Source organism: Sus scrofa, chromosome 8 (assembly GCF_054392235.1).
Source record: "Sus scrofa isolate SSC_HxYL_T2T_F1_AM1 chromosome 8, Sscrofa_HxYL_maternal_Yorkshire_Landrace_v2.0, whole genome shotgun sequence".
Taxonomy (NCBI): Eukaryota; Metazoa; Chordata; class Mammalia; order Artiodactyla; family Suidae; genus Sus; species Sus scrofa.
The window spans coordinates 82,085,905-82,110,112 of record NC_139390.1 but is presented as its reverse complement, the minus strand read 5'-3'; the positions used below and the strand labels follow the sequence as shown (position 1 = coordinate 82,110,112).

The 24,208-nt window shown below is 45.7% G+C and overlaps 1 protein-coding gene across 5 annotated transcripts in view; it reads left to right on the top strand.

The window, feature by feature from the left end:
- The first annotated feature begins 15,333 nt into the window (after positions 1-15,333).
- The window catches only part of TMEM131L (transmembrane 131 like), a 177,343-nt gene continuing 168,468 nt past the window's right edge, over positions 15,334-24,208 (top strand). For all 5 annotated transcript variants that reach the window (XR_014812792.1, XR_014812793.1, XR_014812794.1 and 2 more), the window contains exons 1-2: positions 15,334-15,495; positions 16,156-16,226. Coding sequence is in view for 2 of the 5 variants with exons in the window: in XM_084972625.1 (XP_084828751.1) it covers positions 15,372-15,495; positions 16,156-16,226 (195 nt within the window). In the remaining 3 variants the exon portion in view is untranslated. The remainder of the gene's footprint in view (positions 15,496-16,155; positions 16,227-24,208) is intronic.

Genomic DNA, 24,208 nt, shown 5'->3' with positions numbered 1-24,208 from the left:
ACACTGGGTTTTATCATAACTTGCTTTTTAGCTGTTGTCATTAATTTAATCATTATGAAAGATACTGCAGAAGTATCTCAGTTTGCACTTCTAAGGGAGGCTAACCTAGCAATAAAAAGATTTCAAGACTGAACTGATCCTTAACATAGAGCTGAAAGAATTTCCAAGGGAGGAGTGTGAGGGGGGTCCTTCAACGCGATCGGTTTGACTGGGAAGAAGGTGCCTGCACACTGCGGGGGGTGGGGGACTCCAGGGCGGTTTAGCAAACTTGCTGCTTCCGCTCTAGTCTAGATCCCTCCTTCCTCACACACCAGTGATTGCCAAAGTCTCTTAACCAATTGACCAACCTTCCCTCCGGATCTATCACCCGCAGCTCCCGGCTCAACGGGCTCAGAGGAAGAAGGGCGGGGGGAGAGGCCAAGGGCACAGCGCACCTGGACTGAGCGGCCTTTGAGTCCTGCCTGGACCGTGTGCTTTTTGCATCATGCGCCTCTCACTACTTTCCGGGACTCCAGATGACTCTGAAGAGCTGCGGGCTGATGTGGGAGGCTTTCCCTCGAGCCCTTTGGCGCAGGAGCCGCAGCTCCCGGCTCCGATCCTGCCCTTGGCCTCCACCGCCGGGGTTCTCAGCCTCAGAGCTGCGCCCCATTTACAGAGGCTCTGGCTCTCACCGCGAAGCTCTGGTTGGTGGCCACCTGCTCAGGTTGTGTTCCCTGCCTCGTGTTTGCCTGCAGCCTGCTTTCCAGGGCCTGCTGTCCTGCGCTGCCTGGCGGCCAGGGTACCACAGGGTGGTGAAGGGCAGGGGTCCGACTTAACGCGGGGGGGTGGGGGTGGGGGCTCCCGATGACCTATCTGCAGCCCCCTTCCGGGGGGTCTGAGCAGAACCCGGAGTCTTGTACCCCATGAGGGCACATTGTTCTGTAAGCCAGGTCAGACCTTACTGGAGATGTTCCTTTTTCCAGCGGGTGGGCAGTTTTATTTTGCAGTTGGAGAAAAACTAAGGAAGCCTGGGATTGAAATGAAACGTGTCTAAACAGAAGGACTTTTCACAGGCGGGCATTCGTTTCCCCGCCTGGCATTAACGTTGCCTGGGTAGAAGCATATTCCATAACCTGAGCTTCTCTCCTCTGTGGTCCTGCAGACACTTTGGGCTGATCTTCAAGTTCTCATTCCCTCCCTCCCTCCCTGTCTCTCTCTCTTTCTTTCTGCCAAGCCAGAGGCATGCGGAAGCTCCTGGGGCCAAGGACTGAACCCATGCCACAGAAGTAACCCAAGCCACAGCAGTGACAATGTCAGATCCTTAACCCACTGAGCCACCAGGAAACTCCACGTTTTGTTTTTCTTAACACAGAAAACAGGAAAACAACATATACTCATGACATTTCTCATAGAACTAGAACAAACAATCCAAAAATTTCTATGGAACCATGAAAGACCCAGAATTGCTAAAGCAATCCTTAAGAAAAAAAAACAAAAACAAGTAAGAGGCATAACTCTCCCAGAATTCAGACAATATTACAAAGCTGCAGTAATCAAGACAGTGTGGTACCAGTACAAAAATAGACATAGAGACCCATGAGACAGAATAGAGAACCCAGCAATAAACCCAGACACCTATGGTCAGTTAGTCTTTGACAAAGGAGGCAAGAATATAAAATGGGGAGAAGACAGTCTCTTCAGCAAGTGGTGCTGGGAAAACTGGACAGCTGCATGTAAATCAATAAAACCAGGGATTCCCGTTGTGGCTCAGCACTAATGAACCTGATTAGTATACCCAAGGATGTAGGTTAGATCCCTGGCCTCCCTCAGTGGATTAAGGATCTGGTGTTGCATGAGCTGCAGTATAGGTCGCAGATGTGGCTCGAATCTGGCCTTGATTTGGCTGTGGCGTAAGCTGGCAGTTACAGCTTCGATTGGACCCCTAGCCTGGGAACTTCCATATGCTGTGGGTGTGGCCCTAAAAGGACAAAAAAAAAAAAAAAAAAAAAAAAAATTCAGTGAAATTAGAAAGCACCTTCAAACCATACACAAAAATAAACTTAGAATGGGTTAAAAACTTAAACATAAGATAAGACACCATAAAACTCCTAGAAGAGCACATAGGCAAAACATTCTCTGACATCAACCATATAAATGTTTTCTTAGGTCAGTATCCCAAGGCAATAGAAATAAAAACAAAAATAAACCAATGGACCTAATCAAACTCACAAGATTTTGCACAGCAAAGGAAACCATAAAAAAAAAAAAAAAAAGACAACCTATGGAATGGGAGAAAACAATGCAACTGACATTAATCTCCAAATATGCAAATGACTCATCCAACTCAACAGCAAAAAAATAAAAAACCCAACTGAAAAATGGGCAGAAGGCCTGAATAGACTTTTCTTCAAAGAAGACATATGGATGGCCAACAGGCACATGAAAAAAATACTCAATGTCACTAATTATTAGATAAATGCAAATCAAAACTACAATGACATACTACCTCACACAGGTCAGAATGGTCATCATTAATAAGACTACAAATGACAAATGCTGAAGAGGGTGTGGAGAAAAGGGAACCCTCCTACACTATTGGTAGGAATGTCAATTGCTACAACCACTGTGGAGAACAGTATGGAAGTATCACAGTAAACTAAATATAGAACTACCATATGACACAGCAATCCCACTCCTGAGCGTATATCTGGACAAAACTTTCATTGAAAAAGATACCTGCACCCCTGTGTTCATTGCAGCACTATTCACAATAGCCAAGACATAGAAAAAACCTAAATGTCCATCAGCAGATGAATGGAATAAGATGTGGTATATATGTACAATGGAATACTACTCAGCCATATAAAACAACAAATTAATACCATCTGCAGCAACATGGTTGGAACTAGAGACTCTCATACGAAGTGAAGTAAGTCAGAAAGAGAAAGACAAATATCATATGATATCATTTATATCTGGAATCTAATATTTGGCGCAAATGACCCTATCTACATAAAAAACAAATTCATGAACATGGAGAACAGACTTGTGTATTGCAAGGGGTAGGGCAAAGGAGTGGAATGGACTGGGAATCTGGGGTTAGTAGATGAAAAGTATTTTTTTTTTTTTTTTTTTTTTGTCTTTTTGCCTTTTCAATGGCCGCACCCATAGCATATGGAGGCTTCCAGGCTAGGGGTCTAATTGGAGCTGTAGCCGCCAGCCTATACCACAGCCACAGCAATGCAGGATCCAAACCATGTCTGTGACCCACACCACAGCTCACGGTAATGCCGGATCCCCAACCCACTGAGCAAGGCCAGGGATCGAACCTGCAACCTCATGGTTCCTAGTTGGATTCGTTAATCACTGAGTCATGATGGGAACTCCCAGTAGATGCAAACTATTGCATTTGGAGTGGATAAGCAATGAGATCCTGCTGTCTAGCCCAGGGAACTATATCCAATCATGTATGATGGAACATGATAGAGGATAATGTGAGAAAAAAAATGTATATACATATATGATTGGGTCACTTTGCTGTACAGCAGAAATTGACAGAACATTGCAAATCAACTATAATAAAAATATGTGGGAAAAAAAGAAAAAGAAAAAGAAAACCGCATGTGTCCTGCACTCTTCTATAGGCATGTGTGTGTGTGTTATATGTATATATATATATGCTCTCTCTATGTGTGTGTGTATATATGTATATATGCCTGTAGACATATGATATGCTTTTGTATATATAATACATACACACATATATACCATATGTATACACACACACACACACACATATAGGCTCATTTTTCTGCCACAACTTATGAGGCAGACCCTTATTATCTTCATTTTACAGGTGAGGAACCCAGGCACAGACAGGTTAGGTAACTTGCTCAGGCCCCACAGACAGGACACTGGGTTCTACAGACTGTAGGCTTGGCCAGGGGCCAGAGCCTGTCAGTCCAGGTCCGAAGCTACGGAAAGAACAGCTCCCCCCCATCCCTTCAGAACCATAACATCTGGCTCCCTGCTGCTGACTTGGCAGCTTTTTATTTGAACTTTAAGTGCCAAACTTAACATGATTGTAATTTGAATGCACGCAGATTCAGGAAGCTGTGAATTTGCTTTCCTCAGTGGATTTTGGAATGGTAAGAAAAGATGAAGAAAAATAATTCAGACTTCCTCTTCTTAAGCCATCAGGTCTGGACAGAAAATCATTCAACATTCAACGTGGGAAGGATCTTAGAAGTCATATCATTTTATGGCTTCATTTTGCAGGCAAGACAAAAGGTCTAGGGAGGTGAAGTGCCTTGTTCCAAGTCATGAAACACATTTTCCAAAACTGCAATTAGATTGTTTGGATGGGTAAGTCAGATAAGTGTGGCTGCAATGCTGCTCTTGGGATCCTATCTTGTTATGGAACTTGATAGATGGTATTATTTTGGGGAGCTCCTACTGCAACATGGGTTCATATGACTTAATTTATATACCATGTCAAGGTGAGGTCACCTAGACAGACACAGTTCCAATACCAAGCATGCCATTCTTTCTGGATCCATGAGATAGTCAACGACCAGAAGTTGGTTGTACAGTACTGACATCCTCTTTTTTTATTTTTATTTTGTCTTTTGTTTTTTTGGGGCCGCACCCACAGCATATGGAGGTCCCCAGGCTAGGGGTCTAATTGGAGCTGTAGCTACCAGCCACAGCCACAGCAACGTCAGATCCTAGCCGTGTCTGTGACCTATACCACAGCTCAAGCAGTGCCGGATCCTTAACCCACTGAGCAAGGCCAGGGATCGAACCCTCAACCTCATGGTTCCTAGTTGGATTCATTTCCACTGCACCATCATGGGAATTTCTAGTACTGACATCCTCTTAAAGACAAAGTGTTAGGTTTCTTGGTGCTGTAATGGCCTTTATTCTGTGTATCAGCGCTTTGACTATTATTTCCAATGGTCACCATTATATCACTGCCCTTTCACAGGAGGGTAAAGAGGTTTTGCTCTGGGGGTGAAGGATGTGGATTCCAGAGACAGACAGCCGGGCTCTGAATTTCAGCTTTGCATCTTATGACCTTGGGCAATTACACCTCACTCCTCCTGTGCCTCAGTGTCTCCATCTGTAAAATAGGGATAACCCCAGAAGGTTGCTGGAAGGATTACATGACCTAATACAAGCAAGGCTCTTAGGCTAGGGCTTGCCATGACATAAGCAGTATGTGACTGCTAAATGGAGATGAAAAAGTACTTACTATTTCTTCTTTCCAGACTAAGTCTGTGCCTTGTTTTAGAGCTGAAGTGGGGACCTTAAGAAAACAAAACAAAACAGTTTTTCCAAGATCATCTACCAAGAAATTGACTCAATTTACAGGATTGAATTCTGAATGAAATCTACTTTTATATTTTTCCCAACAGCAAGGAAGAAAGGAAGAGAAAAATAAATTCTACACTTTGGTCTACCTTTTGAATTCCCAAGTAGAACATTTTAAAAGCAACTACAAATGAATAAGTTAATGCAGTCACTCCTTTAGAGGTTTACACAAATAACTTTCTTACATGGACTGTAAGTTAGTATGTACAGAAGTCAGCAAAGGGACAGGATCTGTGTGTCTAAAGGTGTGGTGACGCCAAAGAAAATCTCAGGCTTTACTGGATCTCATATTGACCTTATCACCTGGAGGGTACATAGGTGGTTTGTGTTTTATAACTACACAGACATAGCTATAAAACATAAACTCTTTCTTTTTTTATTTTTTATTTGTTTGTCTTTTTGCCTTTTCTAGGGCCGCTCCTGCTGCATATGGTGTTTCCCAGATTAGGGGTCGAATCGGAGCTGTAGCCGCTGGCCTACGCCAGAGCCACAGCAACACGGGATCCGAGCCACATCTGCAACCTACGCCACAGCTCACGGCAACGCTGGATCGTTAACCCACTGAGCAAGGCCAGGGATCGAACCCGCAACCTCGTGGTTCCTAGTCAGATTCATTGACCACTGCGCCACGACGGGAACTCCCATAGACTCTTTCTTAATGACTGTAGCTGGACCTTCACAGATTTTTCTAACCTTCCTACAAGCATCTTAAAATAAGAAGTAAGGAGTTCCTGTTGTGGCTCAGCATGTTATGAACCTGACTAGGATCCTTGAGGATCCATGGCTTTGCTCAGTAAGTTAAGGATCAGGCGTTGCCGTGAGCTGTGGTGTAGGTCACAGATATGGCTTGGGTCTGGTGTTGCTGTGACTGTGGTGTAGGCTAGCAACTGCAGCTCTGATTCAACCCCTAGCCCGGGAACCTCCATATGCTGCAGGTGCATCCCTAAAAAAAATAATTAAAAAAAAGAACCAAAATAAGAAGTAGAATTACAGCATTAAAAAAATGGACATTTCCAAGTGAGCTTTTGCTTCTTTATCTTTAGCAGCAGTGTGGCACAATCAAATTAGAGTCCAATTTCTGTAAGCACACTATCATATATGGAGTGGATGGACAACAGGGACCTGCTGTACAGCACAGGGAACTCTACTCAATATTCTTGGATAAGCTTTTGGAAAAGAATCTGGAAAAGAACGAATATGTGGACATGTGTCCCTGAACCACTTTGCTGTGCAGCAGAAATGAACACAACATTGTAAGTCAGCCATACGTCAATACAATTTTAAAAGACGAAAACGTAAAGTAAAACTCTAGGGGAGGAAAAAAAAAGAATTAGAATCCAATTTGAACTCCAGAATAACAATTTACCTTCCCAGGCTCAGTTTCCAACATGTAAACCAAGGACAATAAGCCTAATCCCATCATGTTTTACCCAAGACGTGAATGTAAAGAGTGTACCCCTGCAGCTCTCCCTTCTCTCTACAGACATAAGAAATTGTCTTTTCAGGAACTTCCCTTTGTGGCTCAGCAGTTACCCAACCCGACTAGCATCCATGAGGATGCGGGTTTGATCCCTGGCCTCGCTCAGTGGGTTAAGGATCCTGCGTTGCTGTGGCCGTGGTGTAGGCTGGCAGCTGTAGCTCTGATATGACCCCTAGCCTGGGACCTTCTATATGCCACAGGTGTGGCCCTAAAAAGCAGAAAAAAAAAAAAAAAAAGAAAAAAGAAATAATCTTTTAGTAGAAAAAGCTACCCCTCCAGGAGGATACAGTGTCATGGGCACGTGGTGTGGCCTATCAGTGCCCTTGTGGAGTCAGAAGTGGGATCCTCTCACCACAGGCAGCCTGGACCTGGGTTTGGTGCATCAGACCCAGATTTCAGACCTCACTCCTTGGACGCTCCAGACACAAGCATGCGTGTTAGCTCTGTGTCCATGATGAGAAGGAGTCAGACCTGTGATCATCAGGACACAGAGCTTTCTAGGTAGAAAAAAACAGCAGGTTCAAAGGCCCAGAGATGGGGGTCAAGCCTAGTAAGCTTGGGGGACGCAAAGGCCCCCAAGAGCAGTTATCAAGAGGAAGCCTATGGAAGAGGAGGGCAGAAAGGTAGGCAGGACCAGATGACTTGTGGGACAAGCGTAGGAGTTTGGATTTTGTTCTAACTGTATGGGAAACCACCAGTTTTATGCGTAATATGAATCCTATGTTAAAAAGAGGATTTGGGGAGTTCCTATTGTAGCGCAGCAGAAATGAACCTGACTGGTATCTATGAGGATGCAGGTTTGATCCCTGGCCTCGCTCAGTGGGTTAAGGATCTGGCAGTGCCGTGAGCTGTGGTGTAGGTTGCAGAGGCGGCTCGATCTGGCATTGCTGTGGCTGTGGCTGCAGCTCCAATTGGACCCCTAGCCTGGGAACTTCCTTATGCTCTGGGTGCTGCCCTATAAATAAATAAATAAATAAAGACACAGGACTGGATGAGCTCATCCATAGAGAGTATCCAGGACCAAGCTATGGGGTCCCCTTACTGTCAAAGGTCGGGCATAGGAGGAAGGGGCCTCAGGGCAGACTGTATAACTTTCACTATAATTTAGTAGTAGGCAACGTTTATGGGGTTATTTTTGTTTATTTTTATTTATGTTTTTTTTGCTTAGGCCCTCAGCATTTGCAAGTTCCTGGGCCAGGGATTGAACTCATTGCACAACATCAACCTGAGCTGCAGCCGTGACAATGATGGATCCTTAACCTGCTATGCCACAGGGGAGCTCTCTGGGTTATTCTTTTTATTCCTAGTATGCTCAGAGATTTTGGTTATAAATAGGTGTTGAATTTTATCAAATGCATTTTCCTGCACCTTTTGAGATGAGCAGGTTTTTCTTCTTCTTATGCAGCACATTCTTTTTTCTTTTTTTGTCTTTTTGCCATTTCTTGGGCCACTCCCTCGGCATATGGAGGTTCCCAGGCTAGGGGTCCAAATGGAGCAGTAGCCACCGGCCTACGCCAGAGCCACAGCAATGTGGGATCCGAGCTGCGTCTGCAACCTACACCACAGCTCATGGCAACGCAGGATCCTTAACCCACTGAGCAAGGGCAGGGACCGAATCCACAACCTCATGGTTCCTAGTCGGATTCGTTAACCACTGCGCCACGATGGGAAATCCTGCAGCACATTCTTAACCCACTGAGAAAGGCCAGGGATTGAACCCACATCCTCACAGACCCTATGTTGGGTTCTGAACCCTCGGAGCCACAATGGAAGGTCCCTGATGTATTATTTTAATGCTCCTATGTTCAGTTTGCTAATGTTTGATTTCAGAATTGTATATATTTTTCATAAATGAAATTCTCCTGTATTTTCCTTTTTTATGTTTCTTCCAGTTTCTGTTGTCACGATTATACTACTATCACATAAAGAGTTGCAAGGTGTTCCCCTATTTCTTTTCTCTGGAACAGATACATAAAATAGGAATTCAGTGTTCCTTGAAAGGTGGAAAAAACTTACCTGTAAAACTCCCCTAGGTGCCAACTCTTTTTTGTAGATAGATTTTTAAATTACTGATTAAATACTTTGAAAGGCCGTATGTCTAACCAACTTTTCTATTTCTTTTTGAGTTTTATTTTATGGCTGTGTTTCCATTTTATCTAAAATGTTAATGCTGAATTCCCGTTGTGGTGCAGTGGAAACAAACCTGACTAGTATCCGTGAGGCAGGTTCCATCCCTGGCCTTGCTCAGCGGGTTGAGGATCTGACATTGCTATGAGCTGTAGTGTAGGTCATGTAGGTCGCAGATGCGGCTTGGATGTGGTGTTGCTGTGGCTGTGGTGAAGGCTGGCAGCTGCAGCTCTGATTTGACCCCTAGTCTGGGAACTTCCATATGCCACAGGGGTGGCCCTAAAAAGCCAAAAAGAAAAAAAAAAAATTGAAAAGGCAATGTTATTACAAGAGAGTCATACATAGTGGTCTCATGACTTGGCAAATGTATATTATAAAATGTAATAAGAGCAGGTAGGAAAGATGGAGTTAGAACTGTCTGTCCCACAGGATGGGAGGGCCATTCACAGAGACTTACAGTGATGGCCCTGTTGATAGCAGACTATCCCTTCGAGAATAATTAGATCACTAAGTGATAAGCACTGTTTCTCTGCAGCTATCTAATCAGTATTTACTTGTGTTGCTCTTATTTTTGCTAACTTAGTTGCTATAAAATGATGCATGATAGTTCTTTTATGCTTTATTTTTTAAATTTTTTATTTGGCTGTGTCTGAGCCGTGCAAAAGTTTCTGGTCCAATGACTGAACCAGTGTCACAGCAGTAACCAGAGCCAAAGCAGTGACAATGCCAGGTTTTTCACCCACTCAGCCCCCAGGGAATGCCTCATGATAGTTCTTTTAATTTGCACTTGTAAAATAAACCCAGTATTACTTTGCTATTTCCTCTTGTTCTATGAGCATTCTGCTAATATCTTTCAGACTGGTTATTGTTAATGATTATGGTTTGCTTTCATTTTTGTATCGGTTGAGTTTTTTCTTTTTCTCACTTGGGATTGTTTTTGACTGCAAGTAACAGAAAACTTGTAGAGGCCTACTTTTGTTTGCAAAACAAGATGGTTGGGGGGGGAGTGGGATGGACTAGGAGTTTGGGGTTAGTAGATGCAAACTGTTACATTTAGAGTGGATAAACCATGAGGTCCCGCTGTACAGCACAGGGAACTATATCCAGTCTCTTGGAATAGAATATGATGGATGATAATATGAGAAAAAGAATATGTATACATGTATGACTGGGTCACTTTGCTGTACAGCAGAAATTGACAGAACATTGTAAATCAACTTACTTCAATAAAAAATTTAAAAAAACGAATAAGATGGGAATTTCTGTTGTGGCATGGTGGAAACGAATCCAACTAGTATCCATAAGGATGTGCATTCGATTCTTGGCCTTGCTTGGTGAACTTCCATTGCCATGAACTGTGGTGTAGGTCACAGACACATCTTGGATCTGGTGTTGCCGTGGCTGTGGTATAGGCCTGCAGCTGCAGCTCCAGTTCGACCCCTAGCCTGGGAACATCCACATGCTGTGGGTGTGGCCCTAAAATGCAAAAAAAAAAAAAAAAAAAAAACCCAAAAACCCAAACCCAAGATGTTGAAAGGTAGACAATTTAGCAATTCCATAATTCCTCTAGGATCTAGATTCTACTTTTCCAATGGATGACCTTCAGTGGGTAGTTTGCTTCCCCAGGCTTGAGTGACAGCTGCCAAACCTCTGGGCAATACAGCTTTTACTCCAGCAGGAAGAAGAACACAGAACAAAACTCTTCTCCTAGCTGAGTCTATTCCTCTCCATCAGGAAAACAAGAGCTTTCCTTGAAGCCATGCCAACAGAAGTCTGCTTACCTCACTTTCACCATAAGTCAGCCAAATAGCAATGCCAGTTTGCAAAGGAGGCTGGGAAGGTGACTATGTTTTTTTCATTCCTGTATCATTCATTTAATCAAATTAAACATGTAGCAGGAACACACTCAACGCAGCTTATGTAAATCACATTTAGCCGCTCTTTAAAAATTTGGCCTTTAAATTTTTAAAGAGCTCTGTAATCAAACATTTTAGTTTAACCAATTTAATTCATACACAGTAAAATTTACACTTTTTATTGTACAGTTTTATGGGTTAAAAAACAACAACAACATGGGGAGGAATTCTCTTGTTGGCACAGTGGATTGAGGATCTGGCATTGTCACTGCAGCGACTTGGGTTGCTGCTGTGGTTATGGTGAGGGTTTGAATCCTGTCCTGGGAACAGCCAAAAACCAAAAACCAAAAACAAAAACAAAAACATGGAGAAAGATGATTTTTAACTGTCAATGCTGCTGCTCCCTTCAAATTGCTTAATAGTTCCATAGTAGAAAAGGACACCTGGTTAACCCAAGCGTAGTTTGAGAAAAGCAAGAATACTTAATTAAGGCTTCCTGAGATGAGATGGAATGGAAGAAAGTTAAAGGAGGGTCCCTTTCAGTCAAAGGGGAGGTTTGCATCTCAAGAGTACCCGACTATTATCTCTAAGTTTTTGCCAGGCTCAAGAACCATCCCTCTGGGCAATTCCTCCCAGAAAAGTATGAGCCTTGCACCCCAGCAATGATGGTGGTGGTGATCTGACAAAAGACTTTGTTTTGTTGTCTCCACTGGGTGAGGCCCGAAATGTGAGAATGGATGAGATAGAAAACAGCTGTTCCATGTCCACTGTCATTAGTCACTCCCATTTCCAGCATGTCTGAGTGATAAGAGATGACAGTGAATGGCAATGAACAGATAATACAAGTAACTCAACATCAGTATTGGGTTTACCATATTCATGGAAGTCTGGCACTTTCCCATAATTTGACTATATGGTAATACTGTTATTGCATTTATTGATACTGTACAGCCTACTCTACCAGTATCTCATCTTATCTTCATAATCACCTTGTTGAATCTTCTCTGGATTAGAGATTGGGCTTGAGCCTTCCTTGTCAATTTTATGAAGGACATTTACAAACTTGCTTGGTTTTCATCTGTACTCATGAAGACAAAAAGAACAAGGGTAAAATAAGTAAGGGTAAAAAGCATGGTCAACATCTTGCATGTTTAAAATAAGTGTAGTTCTGGCCTGAGGTGCAGTGTGTTAAGAATCCGGCTCAGGTCACTGGGGAGGCATGGATTTGATCCCCCTTTTGAGTACAGTGGGTTAAAGGATCCAGCATTGCCACAGCTGTGGCGCAGATTCAATTCCTGGCCTAGGAAGTTCCATATGCCAAGGGTGTGGCCAAAAGATTAAAAAAAAAAAAAAAAAAGAAGTGTAGATTGAGTCCATTTTAGGTGTGGTTTAAAAAAACATTTAAACTGATATGGATCTAATTTAAAACTGATCTCCTCTACTAAAATATCTCAGTGTCTCTTCCACGGTTTAATCTTCTGTATATAATCTGCATATCCAGTCAATTCACGTTTACCTTCAATTTTTGCCAATTAACATTATTCGAACATGCTTCACTATAACTTGGCTATTTCTCATCCTTTCTCGGCTTCAGTTTCTTCTGTAAAAAGAGGCAGCTAGGATATTATTTAATAGCCAAAGTTTTTCCAGCTCTAGTAGACTATCTATTATCTACAGGAGAATAATGAAAATATACCACAAGTGACACAGGAGTCTTCTTTGGAGAAGAAGGTGACTTCAAAACATGGATGCTACTTAATGGGCCATAACTTTCCTGTTGTTCATGAGTCAGCAAGAAAAATACCTCCAGAGAAGGCTAAGTAGGTCAGATTTATCTAAGAAGACAGCTGTGTAATCCCATATCCCTCTCCAGCCCCATGGCACTGCAGATACATGCTTCTGGCTTTTTGAACAACAGTGAACTAGCATTACCAGCTTTGTAAAGTCCACAAGACCACAACTTGAACAATTAAGTTGGCCTTTAAAAAGGTTCAGAAGAACAAAATAGAGCTTTTTTTTTTTTTTTTTTTTTTTTGTCTTTTTGCCATTTCTTGGGCTGCTCTCGCGGCATATGGAGGTTCCCAGGCTAGGGGTCAAATCGGAGCTGTAGCCACCCGCCTACGCCAGAGCCACAGCAATGCGGGATCTGAGCCATGTCTGCAACCTACGCCACAGCTCAAGGCAACACCAGATCGTTAACCCACTGAGCAAGGCCAGGGATCGAACCCGCAACCTCATGGTTCCTTGTCGGATTCATTAACCACTGCTCCACAATGGGAACTCCTAGAGCTGTATTTATATGTGGTCCATAGCCAGTTTTTTTTTTTTTCTATCTTTTAAGGCATTTTCCATTGATTCTGGTATACTGGTTAGAGTGATAAAGACTTTTAATAAAAAGTAAAATAGTTTAAAAAATAGTAAAAAAAAAGTTTTCTACTGTGACTTTTATTAAATCTATTTAATAGAGTCTGTAAGGCTGTCAATGTTTGTTTGCTTTCCTTTCTAAGTAAGGCAGTCATAAGAGGACTTTAAAATACATATTGGAAGGAGTTCCCATCATGGCTCAGTGGCTAACGAACCTGAGTAGGATCTATGAGGACGCAGATTCGATCCCTGACCTTACTCAGTAGGTTAAGGATCCAAGGTTGCCGAGACCTGTGGTGTAGGTTGCAGATGTGGCTTGGATCCCGTGTTGCTGTGGCTGTGGAGTAGGCTGGTGGCTGCAGCTGCAATTTGACCCCTAGCCTGGGAACCTCCATATGCCATGGGTGCGGCCCTAAAAAAAAAGATGAGAAAAGAATATATATTGGAAATAAATAGGCTAATGAGAGAACTTTCCAATAAGAGAACTTTCATGTAAAAACAAACTTGGAAGGCATGGTTACTACCTTAGTGGGCTGTAGAAGTATCTTTGTCATAGAAGGCCCTGTTAACAGAGTAGAACCTTCAAAGCCCAAGGGGCAAATGCACACCTACAACAATGAAATGAGAAAAAAAGGGCTGTAGTGGAATGAGAATGGAGATCCTTACTAAGGACAGGTAGATGCTGGCAGGCAACACAGAAAAAAGGCAAGGGACAAAGAGAATACTGGAGGTGTTGGAGTTGGATATTTACAAGCTTAAACTGAAGTTTCAGCCAAGCAATTAGGCTATTTAGCCTTGTTTAGTGTTATACCCAGACAGTGTGAGACCGGGTTCATAGCACTGTATTATGTTCTTGAGAGGGAGGGAGAATTCACCATTGATTTAGTCCTTCTTTGCATCCGTCCTGCTATTGGACCAAGGCTTTTCCATTGTCTAGACTGGAAGGCACCAGAAGCAATTAAATAGAGGTTCAATGTAAGCAGACAGGTGTGCTCTGGTCCCTTCCCTTCTTTTTGTACACTGTTCATATTCTCTGAATTCCATACAAGCTCCTCTGGAAGCAGCAAGTTAACTAAAGATATCTTAAGATTGCCAATACTTTCAGGTTGTGTAAAGAGATTCCTGAATAAACCCTTGCTCTTGATACCGCTGGCAAAGGCATGAAATTAACTTAAAAGAGATCTCAGACCTTCGATGTACTTTTTGGTTACAGGGATCAAGCAAACAAACAAACAAAAAGGGTTAGAAAACACATTTCCAAGTATCACCTATAGTACCCTGTTAATGTTACAGACAGGCAACTGGCCAAGTCCTCTACCTTAACCAGGTTTCAGAAGCTGGCTAAATTCTGCAACAGGAATCCGAAGGGAAGTAGATGCAGGGCCTTTTAAGCTACAAACTTCCTCGAAGAGGCTTCCCCACCTGTCACAAACTGGACAGTCTCCACGGAGGGTGCCGAGCGCACCACCGCCACGCGGCGCTGAGGTCAGCCTTTCGGGTCTTGGGAGAGCTCTTTTTATTCTAAATTACAGACCTTGCAGCCACCGGATATCCTCGCTGCAGACCTGGCAGTAGCCATGTGGCTGCACTCGCCTTTCCTGACAACCACTGCATTATTTCCACTAATATCCTGTCTAGGGCGTCTCGCTGGGCGACTCCTCTCTCCCACCACCTCCCGCCGCTCCCATCCCCGTGGGCAATAACCCGCTCGCTGCCCGTGTGCGCAAACAAAGCGGAAACCACCCCAAAGTTCTGGGCGATAGTGGCCGGGGAGCCCCTCCCTCCAGCTCGCAGAGCCCCAGTCACAGCCTCGGGGCAGGGGGGCGGTCGTCGGACGCTGCGGGGCGGGCCCGCAGCCATGTGCTCCTCGCCGGGCGGGGCAGCAGCCGCGGCGTTCGCATTGTCCACGTTCCCCGCGCCCCGCCGCGTTCCGTCCCTCCCTATCTATGGCGCACACGCGCGGAGCAGCAGCGCGCCGGAGAGGCTGGGCTGCAGCTGCTGCTGCCGCGACGGCGGCTGCACAGCACGGCGCGGGGCGGGCGGGCGGCGCGGCGCGGCGCGGGGCGGGGCGAGGGGGCGGGGCGGGGCGGGCGGGGCGGGCGGCGCGGGGGCGGGCCCGGGGCGAGGCGGCCCCGGCGCCAGCGAGCGAGCGGCGAGCGCGGCGAGCAGCCGAGAGGAGCGCGAGCAGCAGCATGGCGGGGCTCCGACGCCCGCAGCCCGGCTGCTACTGCCGCACCGCCGCGGCCGTGAATCTCCTGCTGGGCGTCTTCCAGGTCCTTCTGCCCTGCTGTCGCCCGGGAGGGGCTCAGGGACAAGGTCAGCCTGGCGCCGCTCCGCTGGCTTCCCTATCCACCCCGCCCCCCTCCTCTTTCTTTTGGGGGAACTGCTGAAGTCTATTACGAGGGCGAGGGGAGGGACGGCAAAGGAGGCAGGAAAGCGGTTGCAATTCCGGGCCGGTACCTTTTGCTCACTGCGGCGTCCTCTCCCGCGCCCTCCGCCCCCGCCTCCTGGAAGCCGGGAAGTCGCGGGGCTCCGGGACCGCGTCGCAGACCGCTAGCCGCGCGCGCCCCGGAGCCTTTGTGCGCGGGCCCCGGGTGCTCCGGGCGCAGTCCCCGCTTTGTGTGGCGCGCGCCGGGGCCCAGCCGCGGCCCGGCTTCCTGCAGCTTTGTTCCCCAAGCCTGACCGCCCGGGCGGCGTCCCGCACGCCAGCCCCAGCTTCTGCCGGAGTGCGGGGGTCCCCCGGGGTGGCTTCCCCTGGCTCCAGAGCCCCCGACCCCGCACGTCCTAGCCTCTCCGTCCAACGGGCCGCCGACTTGCACCCGCTCCATTGTGTGCTGCTCCTCGGGTGGCCTCCGCTTCTGGAGGGGAAGGGAGGCTTGTTTGGGTGCGGCGGGTGCAGGGGTGGACGATCGGGAAACAGGAAGCGTTTCTTTTCCGTGCCTTAAAAACGCGGTGTGTTTTTTGGTGTTGGTGCAGCGATCGAGCCCTTGCCGAACGTGGTGGAGCTGTGGCAGGCAGAGGAAGGGGAACTCCTGCTGCCCACTCAGGTGAGGACGCCAGGTGACAGGGCGGCTCGGGGGAGCGAGGGAGGAGAGGCCCGGGGGCCGCCGGCCCCCCCAGCGGCACCGGCGCTCGGGCCACTTTGCTAGGCAAATAAACTGTCGGGCCGAGCCCGAACACCTGGCAGCGGTGGCCGGCCCAGCCTCCTCCTGCGCCATGTGACAGGGCGTGAGTCACGCCGGCCCCAAGTTCAGGAGGTGGGAGCCGAGGCCACCTCAGCAGGGCCGCTTCCAGCCGCGGCGGTGCGGAGGGAAGGGCGGGGGCCCCTCCGCCGCCTTTGGTCCGAGGTGGGCGAGGGCCCCGCGCCCGAGATCTCTCCGTGTGCCGTTCTGTTGTGCCCGAGGACCAGGAATATGGAATATTTGTCTCAGAAATGTTAGTGCGTGCTCCTTGCCTTGGGCGTTCAGTAGCTGTGGGATGAAGATGTGACTTTAAAGGGTTGTAATCCTGGGCTTTTTCCAAGTGCCTTTAATTCGTGTTAGAATACTCCCTCTTGTTAAGAACTTGAATTTCAGGTTTCGAGTTTTTCCCCCTTATGTGATCTAATGATTGCATGTGGGAAAATCATTACTAACAGTTTGTTGGGATTCTGGCATTCTCCAGGGTTTACCGCTGCAATAGAGTGCTCTAGAGCTTTTGTGTTTAAGGTTGAACTTTTAGGAGGAAGATGTGCACGTTTAAATATGATATTGTTGACTTTTTCAGCAGTGACCCCAAATGCATGAGGGGGAGTGGTTTGTATTGTAAGGGAATGGTCCCAGCTTGTGTCCCGTAACTTTTAAGATGTTCGTTACTTCTCGCATTGGTGGCAGCACTTAATTCTATGTTATCTCATGTGGCTGTTTAGAAAACAGGATGTCTAACTATAACTTCCCTGGGAGGCGGTGCAGTTTTACATTTCAGTGTTCTCCCTCCAATGCGAAGCATTTGGAGTGCTGCTTTTGAGATATTTGGAATATTCATTTTAACCGGGGCTAATGAATAACAATGTCAAGGTGGAGAGGTGATTTTTAGAGGAAAAATTTCCCTAGACCCAGCAGGCTGAAGGAGACCAGGCCTTGGAGAAAAAGCCCTGTTGGGATGGGCAGCAGGTAGTCTGTCCTTCTCTTAAAAGTTTATTCCTAAATGCATTTTCTCCCTGATTGTAAAGAGCAGGTGTGTGTTGTTAAAAAAACAAAAGCAAAAACAGGAAAAAAGAGCAAACGAGAAATCCTTCAGTTCTTGCTGAGAGAACTACACTTAACATTTGGCATACTTTTAAAAAATACAGTATAGTCATATGTGTGTATACCTGAGTTTTCAGCAGAGGTTTTGGTGACATCTGGGGCCTGAGAATTCTTTATTGTGGGGGGCGGTCCTGGAGACTGTAGGATGTCAAACAGTTGGAGCATCTCTGCCTCACCCAGTAGATGTCAGGGGCACTTCCTGTGCCACCCCCTTCCCCATGCCATCTAAAAATGTCTCTAGACATTGCTAAATGTCCCCGGGGAGCAGATGTGCCCCTGTAGAGAAGCGCTGGTGTCTATCTATACATATTTGCATTTTCACCCAGTCGTGGCCTCTACCTCTTCCCCCTTAGTGTTGGAAGCCAACCCAGATGGAAAGGAAAGGAAATTATAGACTTTCATTTGTTGCAGCAGTAGTTGAAACTTTTGTCATTGTGCTCAGAAATGGAAATGTCAAAGCCTCTGATAGAATTAATGACTTTATTTATAGGTTCCAAGGTTATTTTATATAATTCTTAATTTCTGGTTTTGTTTATAATGGTTCATTTTGGTAAAAAAAAAATGTTAGAATTTAGAAACTTTCTCTGGAGTACTCTGATGCATTTATAGCTAAGCTGTTTTAACCAAAACTATAATGAAAGTGAAACTGATATTCAAAATAATTTTCTAAACACTCCATCACTACCTATATGTGTGTTTTTTAGAGACTGTTTTACCCTGTGTGTGCCTGGATGGGGTACGTGAGGATGTATATGGGTCTGTCTGTATTTATCTGTCTAAGCTACTTGTGTGTATGCGCGAGCGCAAACTGCAGAGCATTCTAAAGAGGTTTTTTTTTTTAGGGAATTCTTTTCAAAGTATTTTGCATTTTTTCAGACAGAGTTACCGCATGTGTGTCATAGAGCCTGTTGAAAAGAGAATGTTTATAGGTGCATTTCAGTTTGAGGGTTTTCTTTTTTTTGGCTGTGCCCATGGCATGTGGAAGTTCCCGGGCCAGGGATCGAACCTGTACCACACCTGTAACCACAGCTACAGCAGTAACAACACCAGATCCTTAACCCACCGAGCCACAAGTGAACTCCTGGTTTTCTGCTTCATTGGATTGTAAGTTGGGTTCCTTTCAGGAAGACTTAAAGATGGCTTCAGAAGTTAGATTTGTCAATGGTAGGTGAAGGAGGAGCATCAGAAGAAGATGTGGCATGGGAGTTCCCGTTGTGGCACAGTGGGATCTCTGTGTTTCTGCAGCTCTGGGATGTAGGTTCGATCCCTGGCCCTGCGCCGTGGGTTCAAGATCCAGTGTTGCTGTAGCTGTGGCATAGGTCACAACTGCAGCTTGGATCTGATTCCCAGCCTAGGAACTCCATAGGCCCTCAGGGTGGCCAAAAAAGAAAAAAAATTTGCCAACATTAATTATTATACAGTTAATTCATTTTTCAAATGTTTTCTGTAGATTGAGTCTTTTTTTTTTTTTTTTCCTATTGGGTCCCTTAAGTGATCAAGAAGTCGAATAATGCATCACTAGTAAAACCAGATATAATTGGATGGTTCTAAAGTGCCAGGCTTCTAAATCCTTCCAGGATTTGACTCTTGGCTCCCTCCCTTTCCACCTCTCTGTCCTCAGTTTCTTCATCTGCAAAATGGGGCCAATAGTGGTGCCCATCTCAGAGGGTTTTATGAGGATTAAATGCCCTGAACTTAGTAAGCAAGTTCACGTTCAATACATGTTACCTATTTTTTGGAATTACCTCCTCGGACCCCTGGATTTGGTCATTGGAGAGCATAGAACAGCTTGCCTGCTTTGAAGGGACTGACCCTGTGCAGTTAACTCAGTAGTATTATGTGCCCAACAGTTGCGCAGATAAGTTATGTTATTTGTATCTTTGTGTTATATAGTCTTTTGTAAAATGGGTTGGTCTAGGAACAGTAAAACTCTGTCTCTGATGATGAGAAGAAGGAAGGAAAAAAACCCCATGGGGTATTATTCTGAGATTGACAGAATTTTCCTCTCCTCTGACTCTGCTTCACCCCACGAATCCAAAACAGCGGTGTTATAGAAACACATGTTTTCCTCAGCTTATTGTTAAGAAGCGCTGGTGTGTGCAAGATGCTGCCTGTGTACCTTCTCACGCCACCTTCTAGGTCAGAACCTTCCCAGCTTCCCTGTGATGCACTTGACCTGCTCTGGCCCTTTAGGCCTCGGGTTTGCTCACTCCAGCCTGCACCTTGACCAGGCAGGCTCACCAGGCGTCCATTGAACAAAAGCATGAATGCTGTGGCCCTGCCGTTGGTCCAGGACCAGCCCTTCTTGTCCCTTGCATGGCAGCGGCACTGTCACCTCACCATTTCTCTTCCTTCTTGAGTTCCTCGAGAGTCTGGATTTTTTCTTTGTCTTGCGTGTGCCTTGTGGACCTAACGGAGCCTGGACATCTATGCCTGGGAGCCCTGTTTTGGCCACGATATTGTGCATACAGGAGGCATTTCAGGGGGTTCGTCTTAGAGGAGGGGAGGCAGCGGGCAGTGTCCTGTCTGGTTCCCTCTTTAGGAGCTCAGTCACGCCTGAAGCAGGCAGGTGGAACGTCTCAGGCATTGAGTTCCTGTGACTGTTTCTGAAGCGCATTTTTGGTATCAGTTGTGGGCGCTAGCAAGGCAGTCTAGAACGTGTTCATTTCATCCCTTTTGGCCTTGCCGGGGTGTGGAGCCTCACTCCTCAGGTCCCTGCATGGGTCTGGGACTGGCACATCGGTGCCGAGGAGGGGCAGCTGTCCCCTGAACCAGAAGCATGTTGATCTGGAATGGGATGGCGGGAGCTCTGTACCTTCCCAACCTTCTTTGTTCCTCTTGCAAAGAGCTGGCCTGGCCCTGGCCCAGGTGGGCCCATGCAGGACAGTGAGGAATAAGAAAGCTGCTGCCTGCAAACTGTGGCCTTTGGAGTGGCTAAGCAAGGACATCCTGCTGTCTAGCCCAGGGAACTCTATCTGGTCCCTTGTGATGGAGCCCGAGGGAGGATAAAACGAGAAAAAGAATGTATGCCTGTGTGTGGCCGGGTCACTTTGCTGTCCAGCAGAAACTGACAGAACACTTTAAATCAACTATAATAAAAACTTAAAAAAAGAACGAAAGCTGCTGCTTTAAAAGTCCCACGCTTGTTTATCTTGCCCCCTTAAGCCTGAGCGTGTCGATAACGGAAATTGGGAGAAAGTGAAACAGGAAATGGCAGAGCATCTCAGGTAGCACGTTACGTAATAGCCTCTCGCTCCTGTCAGGGGAGCATTGACTAGTATTTGGAAATCTTTTTTTTTGTCCTAGAGATTTATTTTTGGTTGAATCAGCTTCCACTCTTTTTCTTTTAAATTTTGCAGAGCCATCTCATGAAGTCAGACTTTGATTATCTATAAGATAGGTAATTGGAGTGACTCATTCCAGTGTTTACTGTCCATATTGACTATTTCATTGACAAGAGATTGAAATTCGTTCAACATTTGGATGTTGATTTCCACTGTTAACATAGAGAAATAACAACCAGCCTGGGTCGAATCCCACTGGCTTCGTTTAAGCACTTTATGGGTATTAACTCATGTTAATACACTGCAGAGTATGAAGTGTTTTGAGCTGATTGCAGATGAGGAAACTGAGCCACGCTGTTGGTAAGTAACTTGCTGAAGGTGATAAGAACGTGACCGGGGTGGCGTTTGCACCCAGGAGACATTTGGCTCCAGCGTCCAAGCTTTTGGCCCCTTTGCTCTGGTGCGAAAGTAGTATTGTGAGAAATTCCTGTCTCTGGGAGAAATAAGTTCATGTTTGGTTTTGAATTAGAAAAATTTGCTTCATGAAGTTTTGAAAAATAGTTATTACATCTACTGGTTATTTAGCAAATTTTTTTTTTTTTAATCTAAAGGACATTTTATTGCAGTATAATTGACATAGAAGGGTATATGCATTTCAGGTGTACAAGGTAAGGATTCTGTATTTGGAGATAGTGCAAATAAGTCTCACTAACACCCACAACCATACCAGAGTTCTCAAAATTTTTTTTCTTGTGATGAGAACTTTTAAGATTTACTCCTTATCAACTTTCGCATGTGCAGTACCGTATTGTGAACTATAGTCACTGTGTAATACATAACATCCCGGGAACTTCTCAAAATTTTTTTTCTTGTGATGAGAACTTTTAAGATTTACTCCTTATCAACTTTCACATGTGCAGTACCGTATTGTGAACTATAGTCACTGTGTAATACATAACATCCCGGGAACTTATTTTATAAATGGAAGTTTGTACCTTTTGACACCTTTCATCCATTTCACCCTCCCCGCATCCCCTGCCTCTGGCAGCCTCCAGTCTGTTCTCTGTCTCTGTGAGCTTAGTGGGGTTTTTTTTTTTCCTAAGATAGGAATTCCTGTTGTTGCTCAGTGGTAACGAACCCGACTAGTATCCTTTTTTTTTTTTTTTTTTTTTGTCGTTGTTGTTGCTGCTATTTCTTGGGCCGCTCCCGCGGCATATGGAGGTTCCCAGGCTAGGGGTTGAATCGGAGCTGTAGCCACCGGCCTACGCCAGAGCCACAGCAACGCGGGATCCGAGCCGCGTCTGCAACCTACACCACAGCTCACGGCAACGCCGGATCGCTAACCCACTTAGCAAGGGCAGGGACCGAACCCGCAACCTCATGGTTCCTAGTCGGATTCGTTAACCACTGCGCCACGACGGGAACTCCCCGACTAGTATCCTTGAGGACACAGGTTCGACCCCTGGCCTCGATCAGTGGGTTAAGGATCTGGTGTTGCTGTGAGCTGTGGTATAGGTCACAGGTGTGGCTCTGATCTGGCTTTGCTGCAGCTGTGGTGTAGGCCAGCAGCTGCAGCTCCAATTTGGCCCCTACCCTGGGAACTTACATTAACCGCAGGTGTGCCCACCCCCAAAAAAGATTCCACATATAAGTGAGATCATTGGCATTCGTCTTTCTCTATGTGACTTATTTCACTTAGCATGATGCCCTCAGGGTCCATTCATGTTGTCACAAGTGGCAAGATTTCATTCTTTTTTATGGCTGAATAGTATTCCATTATGTACTATATCATCTCTATCCATCTCTCAGTGAACATGCATTGCTTCTGTGTGTCAGCTGTTGTAAATAATGCTGCAATAGGAGTGTATATATCTTTTCAAATTAGTATTTTAGTTTTCTTTGGATAAACACCCAGAAGTGGAACTTGCTAGATCATAGGGTAGTTCTATGTTTAATTTTTTGTGGAGCTTCTGTACTGTTTTCCATACTGGCTGCACCAGCTTGCAATGCCACCAACAGTGCACAGGGTTTCCCTTTTCTCCAGGTCCTCACCAGTTTTTGTTCTCTTTTATCTCTTTCTCTCTCTCTTTTTAAGGGCCACACCCATGGCATATGGAAGTTCCCAGGCTAGGGGTTGAATTGGAGCTGCAGCTGCTGGCCTACGCCACAGGATCCAGCAATGCTGGATCTGAGCCGTGCCTGTGACCTACACCACAGCTTATGGCAGTGCTGGGTCTTTAACCCACTCAGTGAGGCCAGGAATCAAACCTGCATCCTCATGTATACTAGTCTGCTTTGTTACCACTGAGCCACAGTAGAAACTCCATCTTTTGTCTTTTTGCTGAGGGGCATTCGACAGGTGTGATGCAATGTCCACTAGTATTTAAGAAACAGCTAGATGGTACTTAGCCCTGCAGGCATTTTAGAATGTGTACTGTGGGCACTGTTTTAGGTGCTGGGGATACGCGGGGAACAGAAAAAGAAAACCACTGCCCTCGGAACTTGAAGTTTAATAGAGGCACATAGAAAATAAGAAATAGAATAAACTAAGTTGTCAGAAGGGTATCAGTGCTGTATGGTGGCAGACTAGGGGAAGATGCTGGTGCTGGGAGTTGGCAGTTTTAATTTAAGAAGTGAATTTGGGTCTCTTTGAGAAGGCCTGAGTTACGTTTGAGCCAACCCCCCAAAATAGCAAGAGAATTAGAATAGCTGGTGCAAGGGCCCTGAGGCACTGCCAAGAGGGAGTGGGGAGAGATTACAGGGTATGGTCCCTGCCCTTTGAAAGCTTGGTGGTGTTTGGGAGATAAGGCTGGATCCAGGTGCTGAAATGCTGGAGCCAAGAGGAGAGGAGAAGCAGCTTGTTTGGGAGGGAGAGGAGGGGGCTGCTTAAAGACCTGCATCAGCCTAGAGCCTCACTCGGACGGGGTGGGGTGTGTGTGTGTGTGTGTGTTATTCAGATGTCTTGAATGGGAGCCAGAGCACCTGCTGCAGTGTGGTTTTAGAGGTTGGGCTAGGTGTGTCAAGGTCAGGTAACTCCATTGTGTCAAGGTCAGGTAACTCCATTCCAGGTGCAGGAGCTTGGCCTGTGGAGCCAAGGTAGGTCCTTGAGCAGAGATGAGCGCCATGACCTTGACTGCTGGGTCCCTCCCATGTGAGTGGGAACGATGATGTTGAGGAAGATTGTTTTTGATGGGGTTGAAGGCAGCAGTCTTTTTTTTTTTAAATTGAGGTATAATTGACTTACACTATTATATATTTCAGGTGTACCAGATAGTGATTCACAATTTTTAAAGGTTATACTCCATTTACAGTTATTATAAAATATTGGGTGTATTCCTGGTGCTGTACAACATATCTTTCCAGAGTCTTTATTGTATTTGTGGTAGTTTGTATCTCTTAGTCCCCGACCCCATTTTGCCCCTCACCGCTGGTAACTGCTAGTTATTCTCTGTATTGGTG